This window comes from Coenobita brevimanus, chromosome 89 (genome assembly GCF_032717465.1).
Source record: "Coenobita brevimanus isolate Jiangsu-jjx chromosome 89, ASM3271746v2, whole genome shotgun sequence".
Classification (NCBI taxonomy): Eukaryota; Metazoa; Arthropoda; class Malacostraca; order Decapoda; family Coenobitidae; genus Coenobita; species Coenobita brevimanus.
The window spans coordinates 20696185-20713987 of record NC_137042.1 but is presented as its reverse complement, the minus strand read 5'-3'; the positions used below and the strand labels follow the sequence as shown (position 1 = coordinate 20713987).

General features: G+C 40.4%; 2 protein-coding genes across 2 annotated transcripts in view; one reads left to right on the top strand and one right to left on the bottom strand.

The window, feature by feature from the left end:
* Positions 1 to 4455, bottom strand: part of Nup188 (nuclear pore complex protein Nup188) — a 143606-nt gene extending 139151 nt beyond the window's left edge. Inside the window, exons 1-2 of the mRNA XM_080281324.1 lie at positions 4373 to 4455; positions 2508 to 2718 (exon numbers count right to left, since the gene is read on the bottom strand). Coding sequence (XP_080137450.1) covers positions 2508 to 2718; positions 4373 to 4395 — 234 coding nt within the window. The 5' untranslated portion in view covers positions 4396 to 4455. The remainder of the gene's footprint in view (positions 1 to 2507; positions 2719 to 4372) is intronic.
* Positions 4456 to 6012: 1557 nt separating this feature from the next.
* NO66 (Bifunctional lysine-specific demethylase and histidyl-hydroxylase NO66) overlaps positions 6013 to 17803 on the top strand; it is a 50486-nt gene continuing 38695 nt past the window's right edge. The window contains exons 1-5 of the mRNA XM_080281432.1: positions 6013 to 6085; positions 10223 to 10988; positions 11197 to 11302; positions 14522 to 14624; positions 15625 to 15845. Coding sequence (XP_080137558.1) covers positions 6038 to 6085; positions 10223 to 10988; positions 11197 to 11302; positions 14522 to 14624; positions 15625 to 15845 — 1244 coding nt within the window. The 5' untranslated portion in view covers positions 6013 to 6037. The remainder of the gene's footprint in view (positions 6086 to 10222; positions 10989 to 11196; positions 11303 to 14521; positions 14625 to 15624; positions 15846 to 17803) is intronic.

The window sequence follows — 17803 nt, the reverse complement described above, 5'->3', positions numbered from 1 at the left end:
ATTTATTCCATCAACTAATAAACCTCATAAAGATGGCTGCACTAAGAAGTACTTCAGTAAAACTACCCCAAAACACATTCCCCAATACACACCTGAAGAAGAGGTGAGACACTTTATAACGTCACTCTGGCTACCTGCATTCCACTTCAATCAGCTGATAGAAGCCCACCTCAACACAAAAACTGTGCCAACAGGTCTTCTCAGCCTTCACATGGTGAAGGAAAATATAATATATATATATATATATATATATATATATATATATATATATATATATATATATCCATCCTCTAATCCTACGTTGCCCCATGAGGAGCATAGGAGCCCGGGGACAGAACGACATGGAGGCGATTTGTTTGTGGCCACCCCTTATGGGATTAAGGTGTCTGGCAATAGATAGATAGATAGTTCAAATATGATCAAACAGAGTATGATGAAGGACTCCATCATCTCAGCCTGGGTGGCATGAAGCATCTGTGTGCTACCATGGTAACCAATGGACACAGTTGATACTAATTGGAAAACCAGTCTGCAAAGTCCAAACTGAACTTACTGTCATATCTCACTAGCTGTTGAACATTGAAGGGTGAGCCACACATAGTAGTTATGTGATGGTGCCAGATGCAATGCATATTGCATACTAGAATATAAGCTGTTCATTCATTTGTTTAGAAAGGCTCCAACATGCTTGCATGCATTGGCCTTGGACACCTGATGGCAGCTCTCTACGCTGCTCAATTTCTGGCAGCCTCCCTACTCAGTCCCTTAGCCCCAAGTCACACTCTATGACCCTGTCCCAGGTCTTTTTTGGTCTGCCTCTCGCAACCCTACCCCCAAGATTCAAATTTCTCACTTTCTGCGCTCAAATCATCTCCCTCCTCTCCACATGCCCAAACCATCTCGATCTACCCCTCCTCGTCAAAACACCAATACACTCCAGTCTCATCCTTCCTCTCAACTCTTCAATCATAAACCTAGCCCCCCAGGCCTTGCATTCAAGGACCCACTGCACATCCACCTAATCATTGTCAGTTCTGTATGTTTGAGCCCATAAATATCCACTTTCTTTATTGCCCAGGTCTCACTACCATACAGCATTACATTTCTAACACATGCCACATACAATGATCCCTTAGCATGGAAGAAGAAAGCCCTCTCAATGTCAGGTGAGGCACCAGCTCCCTGAACTTCTTCCAACCACTCCTCACCCGAGCCACCACCTTTTTTATATCATGTTATGCTTTCCTAGGCTACTGTCAACCTTCACCATGTTACCAAGAAAATGTTATGGTGAACTTTTTTTTCTTTTTTTTTTTTTAAATACAATGCAGCATGATGGATGACAGCAGTTTGAAAAGCGCCAGCAGTATTACAAGCTATACCCACAAATGCATTTTCCTTTGCCCTTTCATTCTTAGCCATATCAGCACACATGTCCAACCCATATTCCCATATTTTTAACACATTTATAAACCCATCTGGTCTCAGTCACCCAACATATATCTATCCATCATCCAATCCTACGTTGCCCCATCAGGAGCACAGGAGCCCAGGGCTAGGCAAGTTGGTCCTGATATTTAAGATGAGAGTGAACAGCCTCACTCATCCCTGAGTACCATTACGTGAGCAATAAAACCCAACCACCCCTTGGATATAAACCTGCACACCACCAAGTGCCATAATCTGGTATTCTAGTTACATGGTTACCACCCAGCACAGTAAATGGTTCCCTGGTGTATAGGAAACCATTTGGCTTGTCACTCAGTGCAGAGTCACCCATAGACAGAAGGAAGAGGAAAGAATGAAGGAAATAAAGCCAGAAGAGGAAAGAAGGAAGTGAGGAAAGGGCAGACACCCGAGAACAGCACTACAATGAGTGAGTGGATGGTGGGTGCCCCCACCTACCAACAAACCACTTTTACATATTCAAGCACCTGCACAATCTTTCTTTCACTTCATTATTTACACCCTTTCCAATCCATATCAACACCCTGTGAATGCAGTCTGTTCAATCCTAGGTTGTCAACTGCAGGTCCATCCAATTCCAAAATAATTAATTTGTCTTTTCAGTTTGCATTTTTTATTGGGCAGGTCCCCAACCCTACATAAACCCCCTCTGTCACTTTCACAACACACAAGGAACAAGTTGGTTTCATTACTGGTATATGCTGATCACCCGGCATAGTGAATACTGTTCTGGTTTATAGCAAACTATTTGGCCAGTCAATAAGTGTAGAGTCACCTGAAGGTTGTCCTACATTAAATGGGTGGATGATGAACACCCCCCCTACCTTTTTGCAGAACAGCTTAATCCTGAACTTGCTTTATGCACCATATTCATTCTTATCTTCATACAGTTATTGACAATACAGTTATTAATATATAGTAAACCTGGTTAATGTTAAAACAATTAAGAGTACCAGTAAACATGAAAAATGCACTGATGAGCATTTTACATTACATTTTATGACAAAAAAAAAAATTATCATTTTCTCTGTATTACTTACAAGCTTCTCAGATATTTTCTTGACAAAATTTTTCTCTGACTCTGTGGCTTGTGATGTCTTTGCCCAGGTATCATAATCTCCTGTGGTAGGTGCATGGTATGCCTGAAGACCAGTGCGCAGGAGAGGGGCTGCAGCCTGCAGCTCTACGCCCACCACCTCGTCCGATGGCAATGCATATGTTCCACATATCACACCCCAAAGCGCCTTTCCACTGCAAAACACAGTACAGTCAATAAATGCTCTGCAATAAAAATTTTGGCAGATGTAGATCAAATTTATCACGATGAAACTTTTCATCCTAACTGTGGGGCTGTACCCCCAGAATCCCACCTGACATTAACCACCTCATTTTGTTCAAACCTAATGCAGAGATTGTACAGCACCTTCTCAGGTTGTCCAGCATATATAGTACCATAAATATTTGTCTTTTCTGTAATTACACGACACCATCGAAGAGTTATACAGCACTAGGGCTGGTGTCCCTCTCTGTCAATGCTGTGGAAAGCCGAGGCTTCCCGAATGGAGGGAGGGGACGGACGGGTAACCTCAGAATCCAAATACAGTAGTGGGTCTTTCTTCATCCATTTTTCCAACTGGTTCTTGAACTGACTGACTGACTCACTCGCTACCACAGCTGCTGGCAGTCTATTCCACTCTTCAACAACCCTCTGGCTAAAAGCTCTTTTCCTCACAAAGCTCCTGCATAGTTTCTTCTGGAACTTATAGGAAAGTCCTCTTGTCCTTTCCTTGCTGCTCTGTTAAAAAAAAAAAGTGTTCCTCTTCCAGTTTATACACCTCCTTCACTATCCTGAATGTCTGCGGCAAACTAGCCCTCGTCCTCCTAAATTCCAGCGGTAGTCTACAGTTAGGACAGTCAGCACACTTGATAACACTCCAAGACCTCTTCACAAATCAACAGCTGTCGTGTCTTCTTGTAAAAAAAATCATCACAAATGCCCAATAATTATAAAAACAGCCACCACATCCTGCAGCCATTTTTGAACTAATTGCAGAGTTAAAGAGGCATGGCTGCTAGTGCATGTGACGTGCTGCTTATGCTGATGTCATGCGACCCCCCAAAAGCACTCTCATTGGCTAGTGCCTCTGCATGCCATCTCCTCTCCATCTCCCTTCACTGGCGAAGGTTGGATTAAAAAGTTAAGCACTACAGTCACCGTTCATTTGCGGCAACTATTTATAATGGAAAAAAGTTAACATGCACAGACCTATAAACATTCAATAGGAAACTTTCTATTTCATGGATGTCTATATTGGCATAAAAAAAAAAAGCTAATCTATGAAAAATAAATTCTGTAAATATTTCTTTCCAATAGGAAATCTGGAAATACGGTGTTACTGTTCTCATATATTAATTAGAGTCCATGGTTATCCAAATGCTGAAACTGACCACTGAAACATCCCAACTGCATTCCTACCGTAGACTAACCATTTCCCCAACTTATTTTGGTAAGTCTTCTTACAATAAATATCTTTTCCTTTTCTGAACCTTTCTTGTCAGTTATGACACAAATTTCACAAGACAAATTTTTAAAATGCAAGAGTAGTGAACCATCGGAATAGTCTCCCGGATGAAGTAGTCACGAGCCAGAGTGTGAATGCTTTTAAAAATTCGTATGACAAGTATGTTGAAATTGTAAAACAGAGAAGAGGCACCTTGTATTAGCACTGACTCCTATGCATCTTAACTATCACTAAAGGTAAGCAATCACTAAAGGTAAGAAGCCCAAAGTTTACTATTAACACGAATCAATTTTTGACGGACCTGTTATTTCACAGGTTGAGGACAGAAAACTCATCATATAAGTACATTACCGCTGCTTCAGGTTACATTGGTCGTTACTCACCTTACAAGTTCAATTTCCTTCATGCTGCCTCAAACAACGTACAACATTCACATGATATTCCACCGCGCAGTGTTCAAGTTAAACACAAAGTCTTCTTCTTCCGCTTTCTTGTGCAGTTCGATATATGTCGGGGACTCGGGAGTAGGCCGTTTTAACGGAACCGCCTATTTGATTGAAATATTGATTTTTGGAAAGGTTATAAAAAGTGCATATATAACACAAGGAGTGATTGGTCTTGCCACACACCACCTTCAGCAAATATAGCTACAGTCAGTGGCTCAAATGCACACAACGTACAACAAAAGCAGCGTAGAGCAAAAGGAGGTAGTGGATCTCAGCACACACCTCCTATAGCAAGTTACGGACAGATGAAGGCATGTGTGAGGTCACCAAGCAATTTACAGCACATTACATACATAACTACCGACTAGGGTCACTGTGGCAGATACAGAAGGGGTGCGACGACTTACCGAATCGGCGGTCATTATGTTCATTAACCGAATCGGCACTTTCAATTGGAAAATATCATTTTTATGACCATATAGGTTCATACACACCTCATTATCGGAAATCCGATCAAAATTTTGTTTCATTTAACTATCAATGAAAGTCAGGATTAGAAACGTGTGTGCCAAAGCTAACGGAAGTTCACCTTAGCTCGCCCACTCGCCTTGACAAACTTCTGTTTTGCATAAATATTGATATGAAATGAAAATGAATGTATTTGCGTGCATTGTTTAACATTAACAATATGTTGGTAATTATCCGTACTTGTTTTCCAATATAAATTTTTTAGAATTTCCGGGAGGAGGTTTGGAATAACAGTAGCGCGATCTCTGGGCTATTTTTTGGTGTCCGGAATTCTAGCATTTAAGTAATGTTCTTTGTACTATTTAGGGAGTTTATGTTACTAAACCTGTGCGTAAAGAAAGGACACTATAATAGTCTTACTGTTGGTTGTGAGACGAGTAGAGGAGAAACTGTTGTTAAAGGTTCAGAGTGCTTATACAACAAAAGAAGGTGGTGGGTCGTGCCACACACCTTCAGCAAATAGTCACATACACTCGTGGGTGTGGCCACACATTTTTTTTTTTTTTTGCGTGTGTGTAGCCACAACCCCCCTCCCCCCAAAAAAAAAATTACAATCTGTTAAGAAATACAGAGGCATTCGTATGACGGATTGTCTTCAGCGGCTTGTAGCACTTCTCTCTCTCTCTCTCTCTCTCTCTCTCAGAAATATACTACATGTTGATACATCCATCAATATCTGTTGCAGTTTATTTGATCCTAAGTAAATCGCACTCTACTCAACGTCATGCGCTCCACTTTAGTTCATACATTGCCTTTCTGTTACCTGACGCTGAGACCCACCTGTGACCAAGACTACTCTTGGATTTGGAAAATATTTTCATTAATAAAATTAAGTAGATGTTTACTTTACACGTGCAGCAGCTTACTTTGATCTTATTGCAGTATATAATATTGAACAAATCCTTACGAAGGAATATAAAGATGTTCGGTAATCCTTGACAGAACAGAAAACAAGATCGTCCATGGGAACATGCGTAATGTTTACATTTTTACTAAGTACACGTGTTTCGTAGAAAGGTTCAGGGTGGAATAAAGGGTCGAAATATGACTCCAACAACCAAGAGCACTGTGAAGATGAATGGACTGGAGAGACAGTCTGCTCGTGTTGTATATGGAAGGCTGGTAAGCATACTGCAGCACACTACCGGTATCGACACTGTCATTCCGCTCATCGCTGATGAATGAAAAATAATTCTGCTGATCGTCCATTGTGACAGTACATAAGAAAACTAAATAATGTGGACAAACTGCAGGAGTGTAAACATACGCTTTCCTGTAAGCAGTAAAAGAACCTTACCGAATCTGTTCTTCCTGATAGACTTTTATATTTTTGTTTTTAGCCATGTTCCTTTCATTGTATCAACTACTTTGCCTGTGTAATGGTGGACACTGACTCCAGCAAACATCCTGCTGGTCTTTTAGTACCTCTTCCTAACCTAACTTAGCAGTTTAACCTAGCCTTATTTAACCAAGAATTGGGTAAGTTTTAGTAGTCCACCATTATATACGTTGGTGATGCATAAGGGACGTGATGATAACAAAGGGGAAAAGGTTCAACAAAAAAACAGTTGTTTGCCACAGTTAAAATAGGCCTACTGTAGTTTGAAATATTAAGAAAACAAACTGGAGTAATAGGAACTGAGTTAGTAAGGTCCTTTTGTTGCTTAAAGCAAACTGTACATTTACCCTGCACGAGAACTCCCATTAACAAATGGGTAATCCTTAGGGAAACATAATTATGACAACCTCTTGAAAAAAAAAAAAAAAATTACCTACATTTGAACTGAATCAGCGACTGTGCATATGTTCAGAAGTTCATTTTTTAGTATGAAGATGGTCCATCAATAAACAAGGAAAATTTGATTACATAAGGGATAGGTGAAACATTGATAAGGTCCAAGTTGGTGAGATATTTGGAAGATAACAACTTGGTGAGTGACAAACAACATGGTTTTATATGTGCGTGAAATACCTTAACCAACCTCCTGGTTTATATGGAGAACTCAGCAGTGGATCAAGAAATTCCTGTTGACATAAATTATTTAGACCTTAAGCAACGTTCGGTCTGGTTAGTACTTGGATGGGTGACCGCCTGGGAACACCAGATGCTGTTGGCATCCCTACGTGTCAAGTGGGGTTGGTGGAGGATTAGTGCCCCTCCCTGTAAAACTATTAACTCTAAGCCCTTGGCCACCCCATCTGAGATACATGGCATCTGGCAATGAATGAATGAAAAAAGAAAGCATTTGACACTACCCCATGCACGATTGTTGACCAAGCTGGAAGTCCTAGGTGTAGGTGGCAAACTGTTAAGATGGATCGGTGGCTTCGTATCAAATAGAGAACAGTTACTGGAAATAAGATGGGTCCAGTCACAAAAGTTGGATGTTACCTCAGGCGTGCCACAGGGATCCGCACTCAGACCAGTCCTGTTTTTGACATTTATAAATAATTTAGCGCAGGAGCTTAAGTGTCCTACTCTGATGTTTGCAGATGATATCAAAATATTTAAACAGGTTAACACTCTCAAGGACATTCAAGCCATGCAGAGGGATCTGATGAAACTTCAAGACTGGAGTAAGAATTGGTTGCTCGAAGTCAACAGCTGTGAGTGATGATGCATATAGGGCACAGGAATCCGGGATATGTCCATAACCTGAATGGGGAGAAACTTATATCATCTAATGAGGAGAAGGATCTCGGAGTGTTGATAATGTCATTATTTAAAAGCAGCCCAACATATTACAAGAACAGCAGCCGAGGGCAACAGGATGGTCGGACTGATTAAAAGAAACTTCCCCCACATGGACTTGAATATGTGCAGGACCCTTGACTCATCTCTGGTGCGACTGCATCTGGAGTATGCAGTGCAGAGTTGGTCGCCTTATTATAGGAAGGACATTAATGAATTGGAGAAGGTCCAACAAAGGATGACCAAGCTTGCACCTGAGGTCTGGGACCTGGAGTACAGAGAGCGATGTGTTCTACTGGGCCTGACAATGACAGAACAAAGAAGGCACCGAGGAGATATAATGGAAACCTTCAAAGTATTGAAAGGGAGGGATAAAGTTGATCATAGTGTCTTCTTTGAATACAGTGAAAGCAGTACCCGGTCAAATATATGCAAGCTGAAAAAGAGGTAACTGACGAACACTAGTTAGAGCAAATTCTTTCAGTGTGAGGGTTTTCATATCTTGGAATTCTCTTCCTGAAGAGGTTGTTACTGCTCTGTCCGTAGGTCTTTGAAAGCTAGTTTGGATAGGTGGTTAACAAATTGGAGTTAGGGAGTAGAGGTTGTGCAGGGCACTGTCCAGGTATTGGAGAAGTTCTGGAGATTATTTGATTACTGAAATGAATTCTGCATTCAAGAGGGGATGAGAGATGTGAGCCCCAAAGGAAATGTCAAGTCTCTTAACCTCCCATGTACTCGAACTAGGTAATTCAGATGTTTGGTTTGATTAGCACGAAACAGGATAAATAAGGATGGGTTATTGTGAAAATTTAGATTAGGTTTGGATAAACAGGTGCTGAAAAGGGTAACTTCCTTCAAAAACTCAAAAATGTTATAAGATGGCATCTGTCTGTTTTTGCCTAAGATGGCATCTTTGGCACCATTAAGAACTGTTAACAAACATTGTTTTGTAAATGCTTTTCACCACTTTTAAAAGAAATCCTTTCTCTGGCCTGTCTCTTTAGGAACTAAAAAGCAGAGGAGGGGGCCTCTTGTCCCCTCACCCCGCCCCTTTTAGTCGCCTTTTACGAAACGCAGGGAATACGGTAACAGTATTCTTCCTAACAACCTGGCCACAGAGTAGTAGTACCACCCCATAGTGCAGCCAGATTGTCCCCCCCCCTCCCCTGCCACAGGGGGGTAAGAGGATGGGTCTATTATGATGTGGCAGGGGTAAACCAGCTCTGCTATCAGGCCCTGCTGCGGAAGTCACAGATTGCACTGTTCAGTTGACCCTCGTGCAGTGTGGTGCAGTGAGGATATGTCCCTTCTCCCCTTTGGGGCTAAGATGCAAATGAATGTGTTTGAGTGGATGAGTAAATTGGGAGTGTGTCGTCCTGTCTCGGCTACCTCCCTTTCCTTGAGGGAAGCAACCTAGGTATATACTGTAGATAGAGAGATAGATTAAAAGAAATAAAAAACATGGTACTTGAAGTGCAGTTAGAAAATACTCAAAGAAATCTGAGGAAGAGCTAAGGTAAAGAAAAAACAGAAGAAAACTGTAAAATTGTACCACTCCTTTATTTGTGTTACCCCCATGGCTTCATTCCCCAAAACTTGGTGGCTCTTACTGATAGTTTCAGCTTGGGCATCACCTAGTTTTTGGTAAACCTTGATGCAGTAACGTTGTTCGACTTTTTTGGTCATGGTGATGAGCGTGGGTGCGATGAGTGTAAACTGCATGACCATGAGCATAGGCTGACTGAGTCACTTGTGGCAGTTGGCATTAATCACACATGTGCACGAAGGTCCTGCATTGCGCTGCACAAAACCCTGCCCCTATCCTCCAACTGGCTGGTGAGAAAAAAAAGAGAGAGGCTGGATACTTTCTGAACAGACCTCGTATGTGTATATATGGAGTACAGTACTGGTGAGGTTAACATAAAATGGTGGGGTAGGGCTGTGCTCATCTAAAGTAAGGTAAGCCAGCTAAAGTGCCACTAGATTTGCTGATATTGTATGATACCTTTTTCCTTTGGTTAAGGAACTACGGTATGTTAGGTTTCTTTTCCATTACCCAAGTTGCCTTCATAAGAATTGTTAAGCCATACTTTGCCTTTTTAGTGTTTAGGACTTTATCCCATGCACTGTAGTGACAGTTTACCTTTATTAAAAAATACTATGAGATTATTTTAGTAAGATGAAAATTGGACTTCCTGGATTTTTTCTTTTCTTAAGTATCTCCATTAATTCCTCCACTGTGACAACTACTGTATTTTTTTTGTATATGGTTTGTGCTATTGTACTGCCAAACAACTGTGCTGTACTCATCTGAGGAAGCATTTAGCTGATTCAAGGGACTAAAATAAGCACCATGGAAGAAAGGAATATGCAACTTGAAGTGTTCTGTCTGTTAAGAAAGAATAGGTATAGTACCAGCCATTATTGCATGATTTTTTTGTTAATATCTTAGGCTGTTTGATGTTATTATACAGCGCTTTGTTTTTCTGAATTTATGGTGAGTCTGTTACTGACATCCTGAATACTTCATGTAGTGTAAATCCAATATTTTTCTTTTTCTTTTCCAGAGAAATCAGGAAGCCAGGAAGAGGCACAAAGAAAGAAAACGAAACCTCAAAGAACAACTTTTATTGGCAAATAGTATTCAGGAAAATAATGTTTCTAAGAGATCATCACAACAGACAGTTATTAAAACATCACAAAACAGAGTAGAAAGAGAAAGCATTATACTTAAAAGAAAGAAAGCAATGCATAAAAAGAGGAACCTGAAGGGTGGAGTCCATAGTGATCTGGACTGTAAACTGAAGAGCTCATTACAACTGGCAGTTGTTAAGAGTACAATTCAAAACAAAGAAAGAGAAAACAGCAGACATGAAAATAAGAAACAGAGGAGTAAAAAGAGGAGGCGGAATGGCGAAGAGGAGTCTCTTCAAAATGGTTTAGAGAAAACTAAGAAAATCAATGTAAACTCAGAGACAGAAGAGAAACCTATCAAGAATGATTTATTACAGAAGAGTAAAAAGAGCCAAGGAAATACTGAGGTAAAAGCAAAATCTGTTACAAATGGTAAGAAAAAGATGATAAGAAAGAACAAAAAGAAGTCTGAAGGACAGGGACCTATCAAGCACACTAATAATCTAAATAAAAACAATAAAGTGAAAAAGATTGTAGGGGATGTCACATCCATACCCCAAGAACCCTCTGCAAACAAAACAAAAGTTAAGAAAAGTACAAAAATCAGGCAGCAAGATGATCTACCAGTAACAGACTTCAGAGAGTTTGAAGCTGTTAATGACACTGAGGTTCAGATAAGTGATGGAGAAGTTGAAACATGTGAGTATTGATATAAAGCAGCTGCTTTTCCCTGTAGAGCTAACATGGTTTTCATGTTGTTTTGGAATTGTATGAGACTGTCAGTAATTATTTTCAAATGTTGTAAGACATGGTATACTGTATCCCGTCTATGGTACATGTGAATACTTGTTGTTGTTGTTGTTTTTTTTCCCATTAGGTCTTGTATAAGTTTTGCATGTCTTTGTAGTGAGTGGTGAGGATATTGGTGCCTGGTGTGTAACTGACAGTCGGCACGTGGGCCGTGAAGCTTTCCAGTGGATGATTGCCCCCCACACTGTAGAGGAATTTTTCAGGTATTGTGTTTCTTGTATGTGGTTGGAAGACAAACCCCACAGCTGTGAAATGAACATCATAATTATATTGTAAGCAAATTGAAATATAAATGCAGTTGACTCTGAGTGTAGTTTGTCCTCATTTAAAGTTAATTTACTAAAATTGTTTATTAAAGTGCTGATGAATTATGGTCATAACTTCTTAACATAATTGTTACTCATTGTAAAGGTATTTTGAAGTCAGATTTCAGTGTTTCTGATGCTTTTAATCTCTTAGATCATTTCGTTTTTAAAGTCTCCAACATGCTTACATGCATCGTCCTTAGTCACCTAATGGTGGCTGTCCATGCTGCTCAGTCTGGCAGCTTCCCTGTTCAGTCCCCAGTTCCTGAAGTCATGCTCAGTGACTTCATCCCAGGTCTTTTTTTTTTTTTATCTGCCTCTCACAGCCCTACCCCAAATGTTAACACTTCTCACTTTCTGCACCCACCCTCTCCACATGCCCAAACCATCACAGTCTTTCTCCCCACATCACAATACCAATACACTTGAGTCGCATCATGCCTCTCATCTCTTCCATCGTAAACCTAGTCCTCCCAGGCCTCGCCTGTATGCAGGGATGCACTGCACATACACCTAATCATTGTCATTTTTGTACGTTTGAACCTGCAGATATCCTCTTCCTTTACTACCCAGGTCTCGCTACCATATAGCATTACACTCCTAACAAATGCCGCATACAAAGATCCCTTTGTAGCACTCATAAATTTCTCTGCTACATCCACATCCATCATTCTTATGCCTGCAGCCGTTCTAGAAAGGTAATTTCCGCAGATTGTAACACTGTAGAAAGTTTTCTGCCACTGTGTTCAGATTTCACACCCATACAAGTGTTGGCAGTAAAACACACATACAGAGTTCTCTTAACTCCCATTCTACACTGACCATCCTTCCTGTCAGAATACACCCATGTTCACCAATGATTCTTCTCCCTTGAAGTTATTTGAAATTAATGAATGATTTTAGTGATAGGTGATGGTGACCATCATTCACTCAGTTGATGTTGTGCTGCCTACTTCTGTCTTTGCCTTTTTTGTTATCTTCTGTGCCTGCCCTTCTCTCTTCCTATTTCTCTTATCCTTCCTGTCGCTTTCTATTACTCTTCCTTTCACATCAGGTGGCTCAATATTTTGTGGCAGGTAAATGGTTTCCTGTAACCTAGGAAACATTTACAAAACTGGGTAGCAACCATATAACCACTTAATGGCATGATGTGGAGCCTACTATGGTGCCACTTTTAACTTAATGGAGAGGCACAAATGCAGTCTCCATCAGGAACCAAACCTCCACAGTCCTCCCCATGCCTCACTGTGACAGAGTGCTGTCTGTCACAAGGGAACATTGGTTAACTACATTGGATGACCCTGCAGGAGTGGTTGCATGCCTTCAGTTTATGGGTCTGCTGCATCAGACAGACTGTGGTTGCTTGACAACAACAACAAACAGCAGCAGGAACAACTGAATGACTTAAAAGGAATACATTCACATGGTATGATCATATTCAAAGAGTGCACATAGATGGGATGCCAAAGGCAGTCTTTAGATGTGATACCAAGGGTAATGCTGGGAGAGGTAGCCTTTTTCTGGTATGGAAAAGGAGAGTGGAGCTATATATTGGTGAGAGAAGGAAGACAAAAAGGAATGTTTGAGATACAGATGTTGTAGTTGATTAACCCCTGTCTGTCTGGCTGTGCAGACCCATCACCTGCAGACAAGCAGCCACCCTGCAGGGGCAACCTGTGCATTGAACCAATGTTCCCTTGTGTTGGGAAAAGTGTGGAGGTTTAGTTCGTGGCTGGATGCCACATTTGCATTTCTCCACCCATAAAACAGGGGCACCATTGTAGCCTCCACCCCACATTTTAAATAAAGTATATGGCCTTCCACCCAGTGTTGCAAATTGATTTGAGGGTTACAGGAAACAGTTAGGGTTATCATACAGTGTAGACAAGAAGGAAAGGGGGACGTAGGGGAAGAAGTAAGCAGCACTACATCAAGTGAGTGGATGATGGGTGCCCTCACTTACCACCTTATTTGAGAAAGTGAAACAGGTATGTGAGGACAGAGCAGCCTGGAGGCATTTTTGTCATAGCCATGCCCTGTTGGGAGGTTCCCAGGAAGGAGCAAGACAATGGAGATGATGATTATTGGTACTCTTATTATTATTATTATTATTATTAAGTGGTAGGTGGGACACTAACCATCCACTCACTCAGTGTAGTGCTGCTCTCAGATGACTGCCCTTTCCTCTCTTCGTTCATTATTTCTTTCCTTCCTTTTCTGTCTTTCTTTCATTCTCATTTTCCTCTTCCTTCTGTCTCTGGGTGACTCTATGTTGAGTGACCAGCCAAATGGTGTCCTCTATACGAGGAAACCATTTACCACACTGGGTGGTAACCATATGACCAAACTCTGACGCCTGATGGTTTAGTGGGTAATTAAGGTGCTCCAACTGGATTGTGCCTGTGTAGGTTTACCGGTATATCGAAGGGGTGGTTGGGGTTTATTGCTCACGTAATGCCACTCAGGGATAAGTGAGGCTGGTCACTCTCATCTTAAACATCAGGACCTACTTGCCTAGCCCTGGGCTCCGACGCTCTTCATGGGGCAACACTGGATTAGATGATGAATGAATGAATTATTATTATTATTATCCATCCATCCCTCATCCAATCCTACATTGCCCCATGAGGAGTGTAGGAGCCCGGGGCTAGGGAATTGGTCCCGACATTTAAGATGACAGTGACCAGCCTCACTCATCCCTGAGTGGCATTACATGAGCAATCAACCCCAACCACTCATTATTATTATTATTATTATTATTATTATTATTATTATCATCATCCATCCATCATTTAATCCTACGTTTCCCCATGAGGAGCGTAGGAGCCTGGGGCTAGGAAAGTTTGTCCTGGCATTTAAGATGTGAGTGAAATTATTATTATTATTATTATAGATGACGATGATGATGATGATGATTACTATTATTATTAACCCTTCAGTACTGAGCCTAAATTATGTCTCACTTTAAGCTGCATGTTGCCCACACATCATCTGGACTTTCAGTTTGGACTGATTTTATATAAACACTAGAGTAAAGGATTATCTGTTCAGATTTTTGTAAAAGTTAAATATGTTTAAAATCTAAGAAGGCAGATATTGATTACAGTTTGTTTTCAGCATTTTTTGGGAGAAAAAACCCTTGTTTATTCAGAGAGGTGCAGATACAAAGTATTACAAAGGAATCTTTTCTACAAAGGACCTTGATACAATTCTAAAAACTGTAAGTATTTTCATTGACACTTGTCTTAAGTAACTTAGCTGATACTTATACAAATTGTAGATATAGTATGAAAAAGAAGGAACATGCAGGATGTATAAAGGTGTTGTGGGTTGGAACCAGTTACTTCTTTAACATCCCTTCACTAGTAGGCTACTTTTAGAATTTGTTACCTTCACCTGTGTATTTGGACAGAGGTTCTGTATTCACTCATATCTGTTTGTGTACAAGATACAGTATCTCAATAAGTTAAGAGATTTCAATGAAATGTGGAGAATAGGTGAGTAGTGGGCGGAGGAAGGGTTTATAAAATTTTGAGGTGTATCTTGATTAAAGTACAGGAATAAATAATAAATTTTATTGGCACTGGCAGAGGTATATACTCTGAGATTATGGAACAGGGCAGAGTAAGACAGTAGAGTTAATGATGATGTGAGTGTAAAGGTATTCATCTGGTAAGGAGGAGGAATTACAGCAGTAAAACATAAATTTTACTGGTGTTGCCTGAGGTGTTCACTCTGAGAGCGTTTTAGTCTTCAGTGAGTTCATGAGGTTAAGACCACCATCATTCATTACCATCCTCAATCTGAGCCAATTATCCATGTTCATATGGGCTGGGGAGATCCAGAGAATTCATTTTATGTCTTATGGACATAAATCAAGGGAAGCCCCTGGTCTGGACTCCTTTCTATACTACAGGAGGTATGAAGCTTCATATGTGTGCTTAGTAGTTTATTTAAATCAAATTATGTTGATGACATGTATGTAATTTACCTTAGTTCATTATTAATGTCTTTCAGTGAGAGGGGTCTCATATCAGCTGAATAAAATAATCTGGAAGTAGCCAGGATAAAATGTAAGAGATGTCCTGTGACTAAAGGGGCTATTGTAAATCTGTATTAATCCCTTCAGATGGTAGGGTCATTTCTAAGCTGAATAAAACTGTCTGGTTGGAACCAGACTAATGAAAAAATAAAGCAGTAACAAGATTCTCCCGTTACAGGATCGAGTCTTATTTACTAAGAACTTGGATATCACTTCATACGCTGATGGAAAACGAGAAACACACAACCTTGTGGGGCAGGCTCACCCCACAGTAGTGTGGGACTATTACAATAATGGCTGCAGTGTTCGCATGCTCAACCCTCAAACTTTTCATCCTCCTGTGTGGAAGCTGCTTTACAATCTTCAGGAGTATTTTAACTGCTTCTGTGGTGCAAATGTGTGAGTACATCATTATTAATTGGTATCATTCATTGTTTACTTACTATATTATTTCTGTATAACACAGTACAACTATGAATGAAATCTGGGTTAAGAGCTGGGATCTGGTAGTAAAAATCCAGTGAGTTTTTCAGTCTTCCAAAAGAGTATCAGCCTCCTCAGGAGCCGACGTTTTTATAAATGCAGACAACATGACATGCAGCTAAAGATGGAACACTAAGACTCAGTAATTAAAGCATGTGCCTAACTGATAAGGCAACTATCCCATATTAGGTTGGGAGGCCAACCAACATAATGCATGTGTATACAGTTATCAGTCAGAAGTCTTTGTCCATTCTACCACATTGTATTGATGAGGAAAGGGGCCGAGATGTTTTGGGAGGCTCCACAATGACAAGGTCATAGAAGGGTGAATAAGCAAGGCCAATAAGGGCTTTTTGCAGGGAGTCCTGGTATGCATCTCCCGTATCTGAGGAGTCTAGAATACAAGCGGCAAACTCACTAGGACCCCCCCCCCCCTCCCTTTTTTTTTTAATACTTGAATCCTCCCACTTTCCAACCATGAATATGTGATAAGTTTGACCTTCATATTCTAGACTCCTCTGAAGAATCAGGAATATGGGGGGTGAACTTGCCAGGACCCCCATTGTCTTTTTTTTATTGCTATGTACTGTATACTTAGGTCTTCCCTCTATCCAACTGTGAAAATGTAGCAAGTTTGCCCCTCGTATACTAGATTCCTCATATGATATTTTGTTATCACAATCATCAACTTTTGGCACTTTTTTCAGCATACAGTTCATCAGCTCTTGGCGCAACAATTGCTCTAGTGGAAAAGTATTATGATCAGCAGGAATGCTGTAACATACCACCAAAATAGTAATGACCCCAAATCAAAGTGTGCCATAATTATCCTCTGTATGGTCTGTACATTGTAGTTCTGAATATTACTTCTTTTTTCTTTAAATTAACAAAAATTGAATGGAATGTGTGAACAATAATACAGTGCTACTGATCAGGTGGCCACCTTGTAAAGAAAGGGGTTGCATTATCCCAGTTCACAGTTTTGCTTACTTTTGTTGATAGTTACTCTTAGTATGATTTGTGCATTACATCTCTGAACAATGGTTAAATATTTTTTGAGCTTTAAAGTGACAAAAATTGAGTGAAATCTGTGAACGGTAATGTAACTGTATTAATCAGCTTATCACCTAATAAACAGAGGGATTGCTTCATTCCAGTTCAAAGTTTTACTTACCTTTATTGATAGTTATCCTCAGTATGATCTGTGACTTACCTTTCTGAATGCCAGTTTATAATTTTTGAGCTCTAAAGTGGCAGACATTGAGTGATATGTGCACCAGTAATATAATAGCACTGAATCCTTTGAGTAGCTGATTACTTGGGAGTTCGATTATGTGTGTTGTTTGTGTGCTAACTACTATATTATGATTTCATCATGTTTTATGCTTGGTAATCTACCGGCAGTGGTTTAAATTGACAGTTCAGGTTTATTGTGTTTTAGGTGATTATAGGCTTGAAGTTGATTGTTCTTGGACTTAAAGGGAGGCTGCCAGAGATGGAGCAATGTGGAGAGCTGTCATTAGGTGACCAAGGCTGACACATGCAAGCACGTTGGAGCCTTCATAAATATGAACAATATGATGCAACATAACGGCAATTAAGGGCAACTCTGGTCAACTGTGTGACATAGCCCCTTTAAACCCATGTTAAAATGTTGCCAGTTCGCAGTATTTTAATTAACTTTGTTTTTACCACGCATAACACAGTCCTAAATAAATCATCATCATCATCATCATCATCGTCCGGACCTCCTTTCCCACCTTACAGCAGGGTGAGGAGTAACAATGTCCAGACAGGCCAAATTTTCCCAGTCCATTCGGCCACACTTCCATTCACTCATCATTCAAGCCCCCGGAATCCTGTCTGTATCTGAT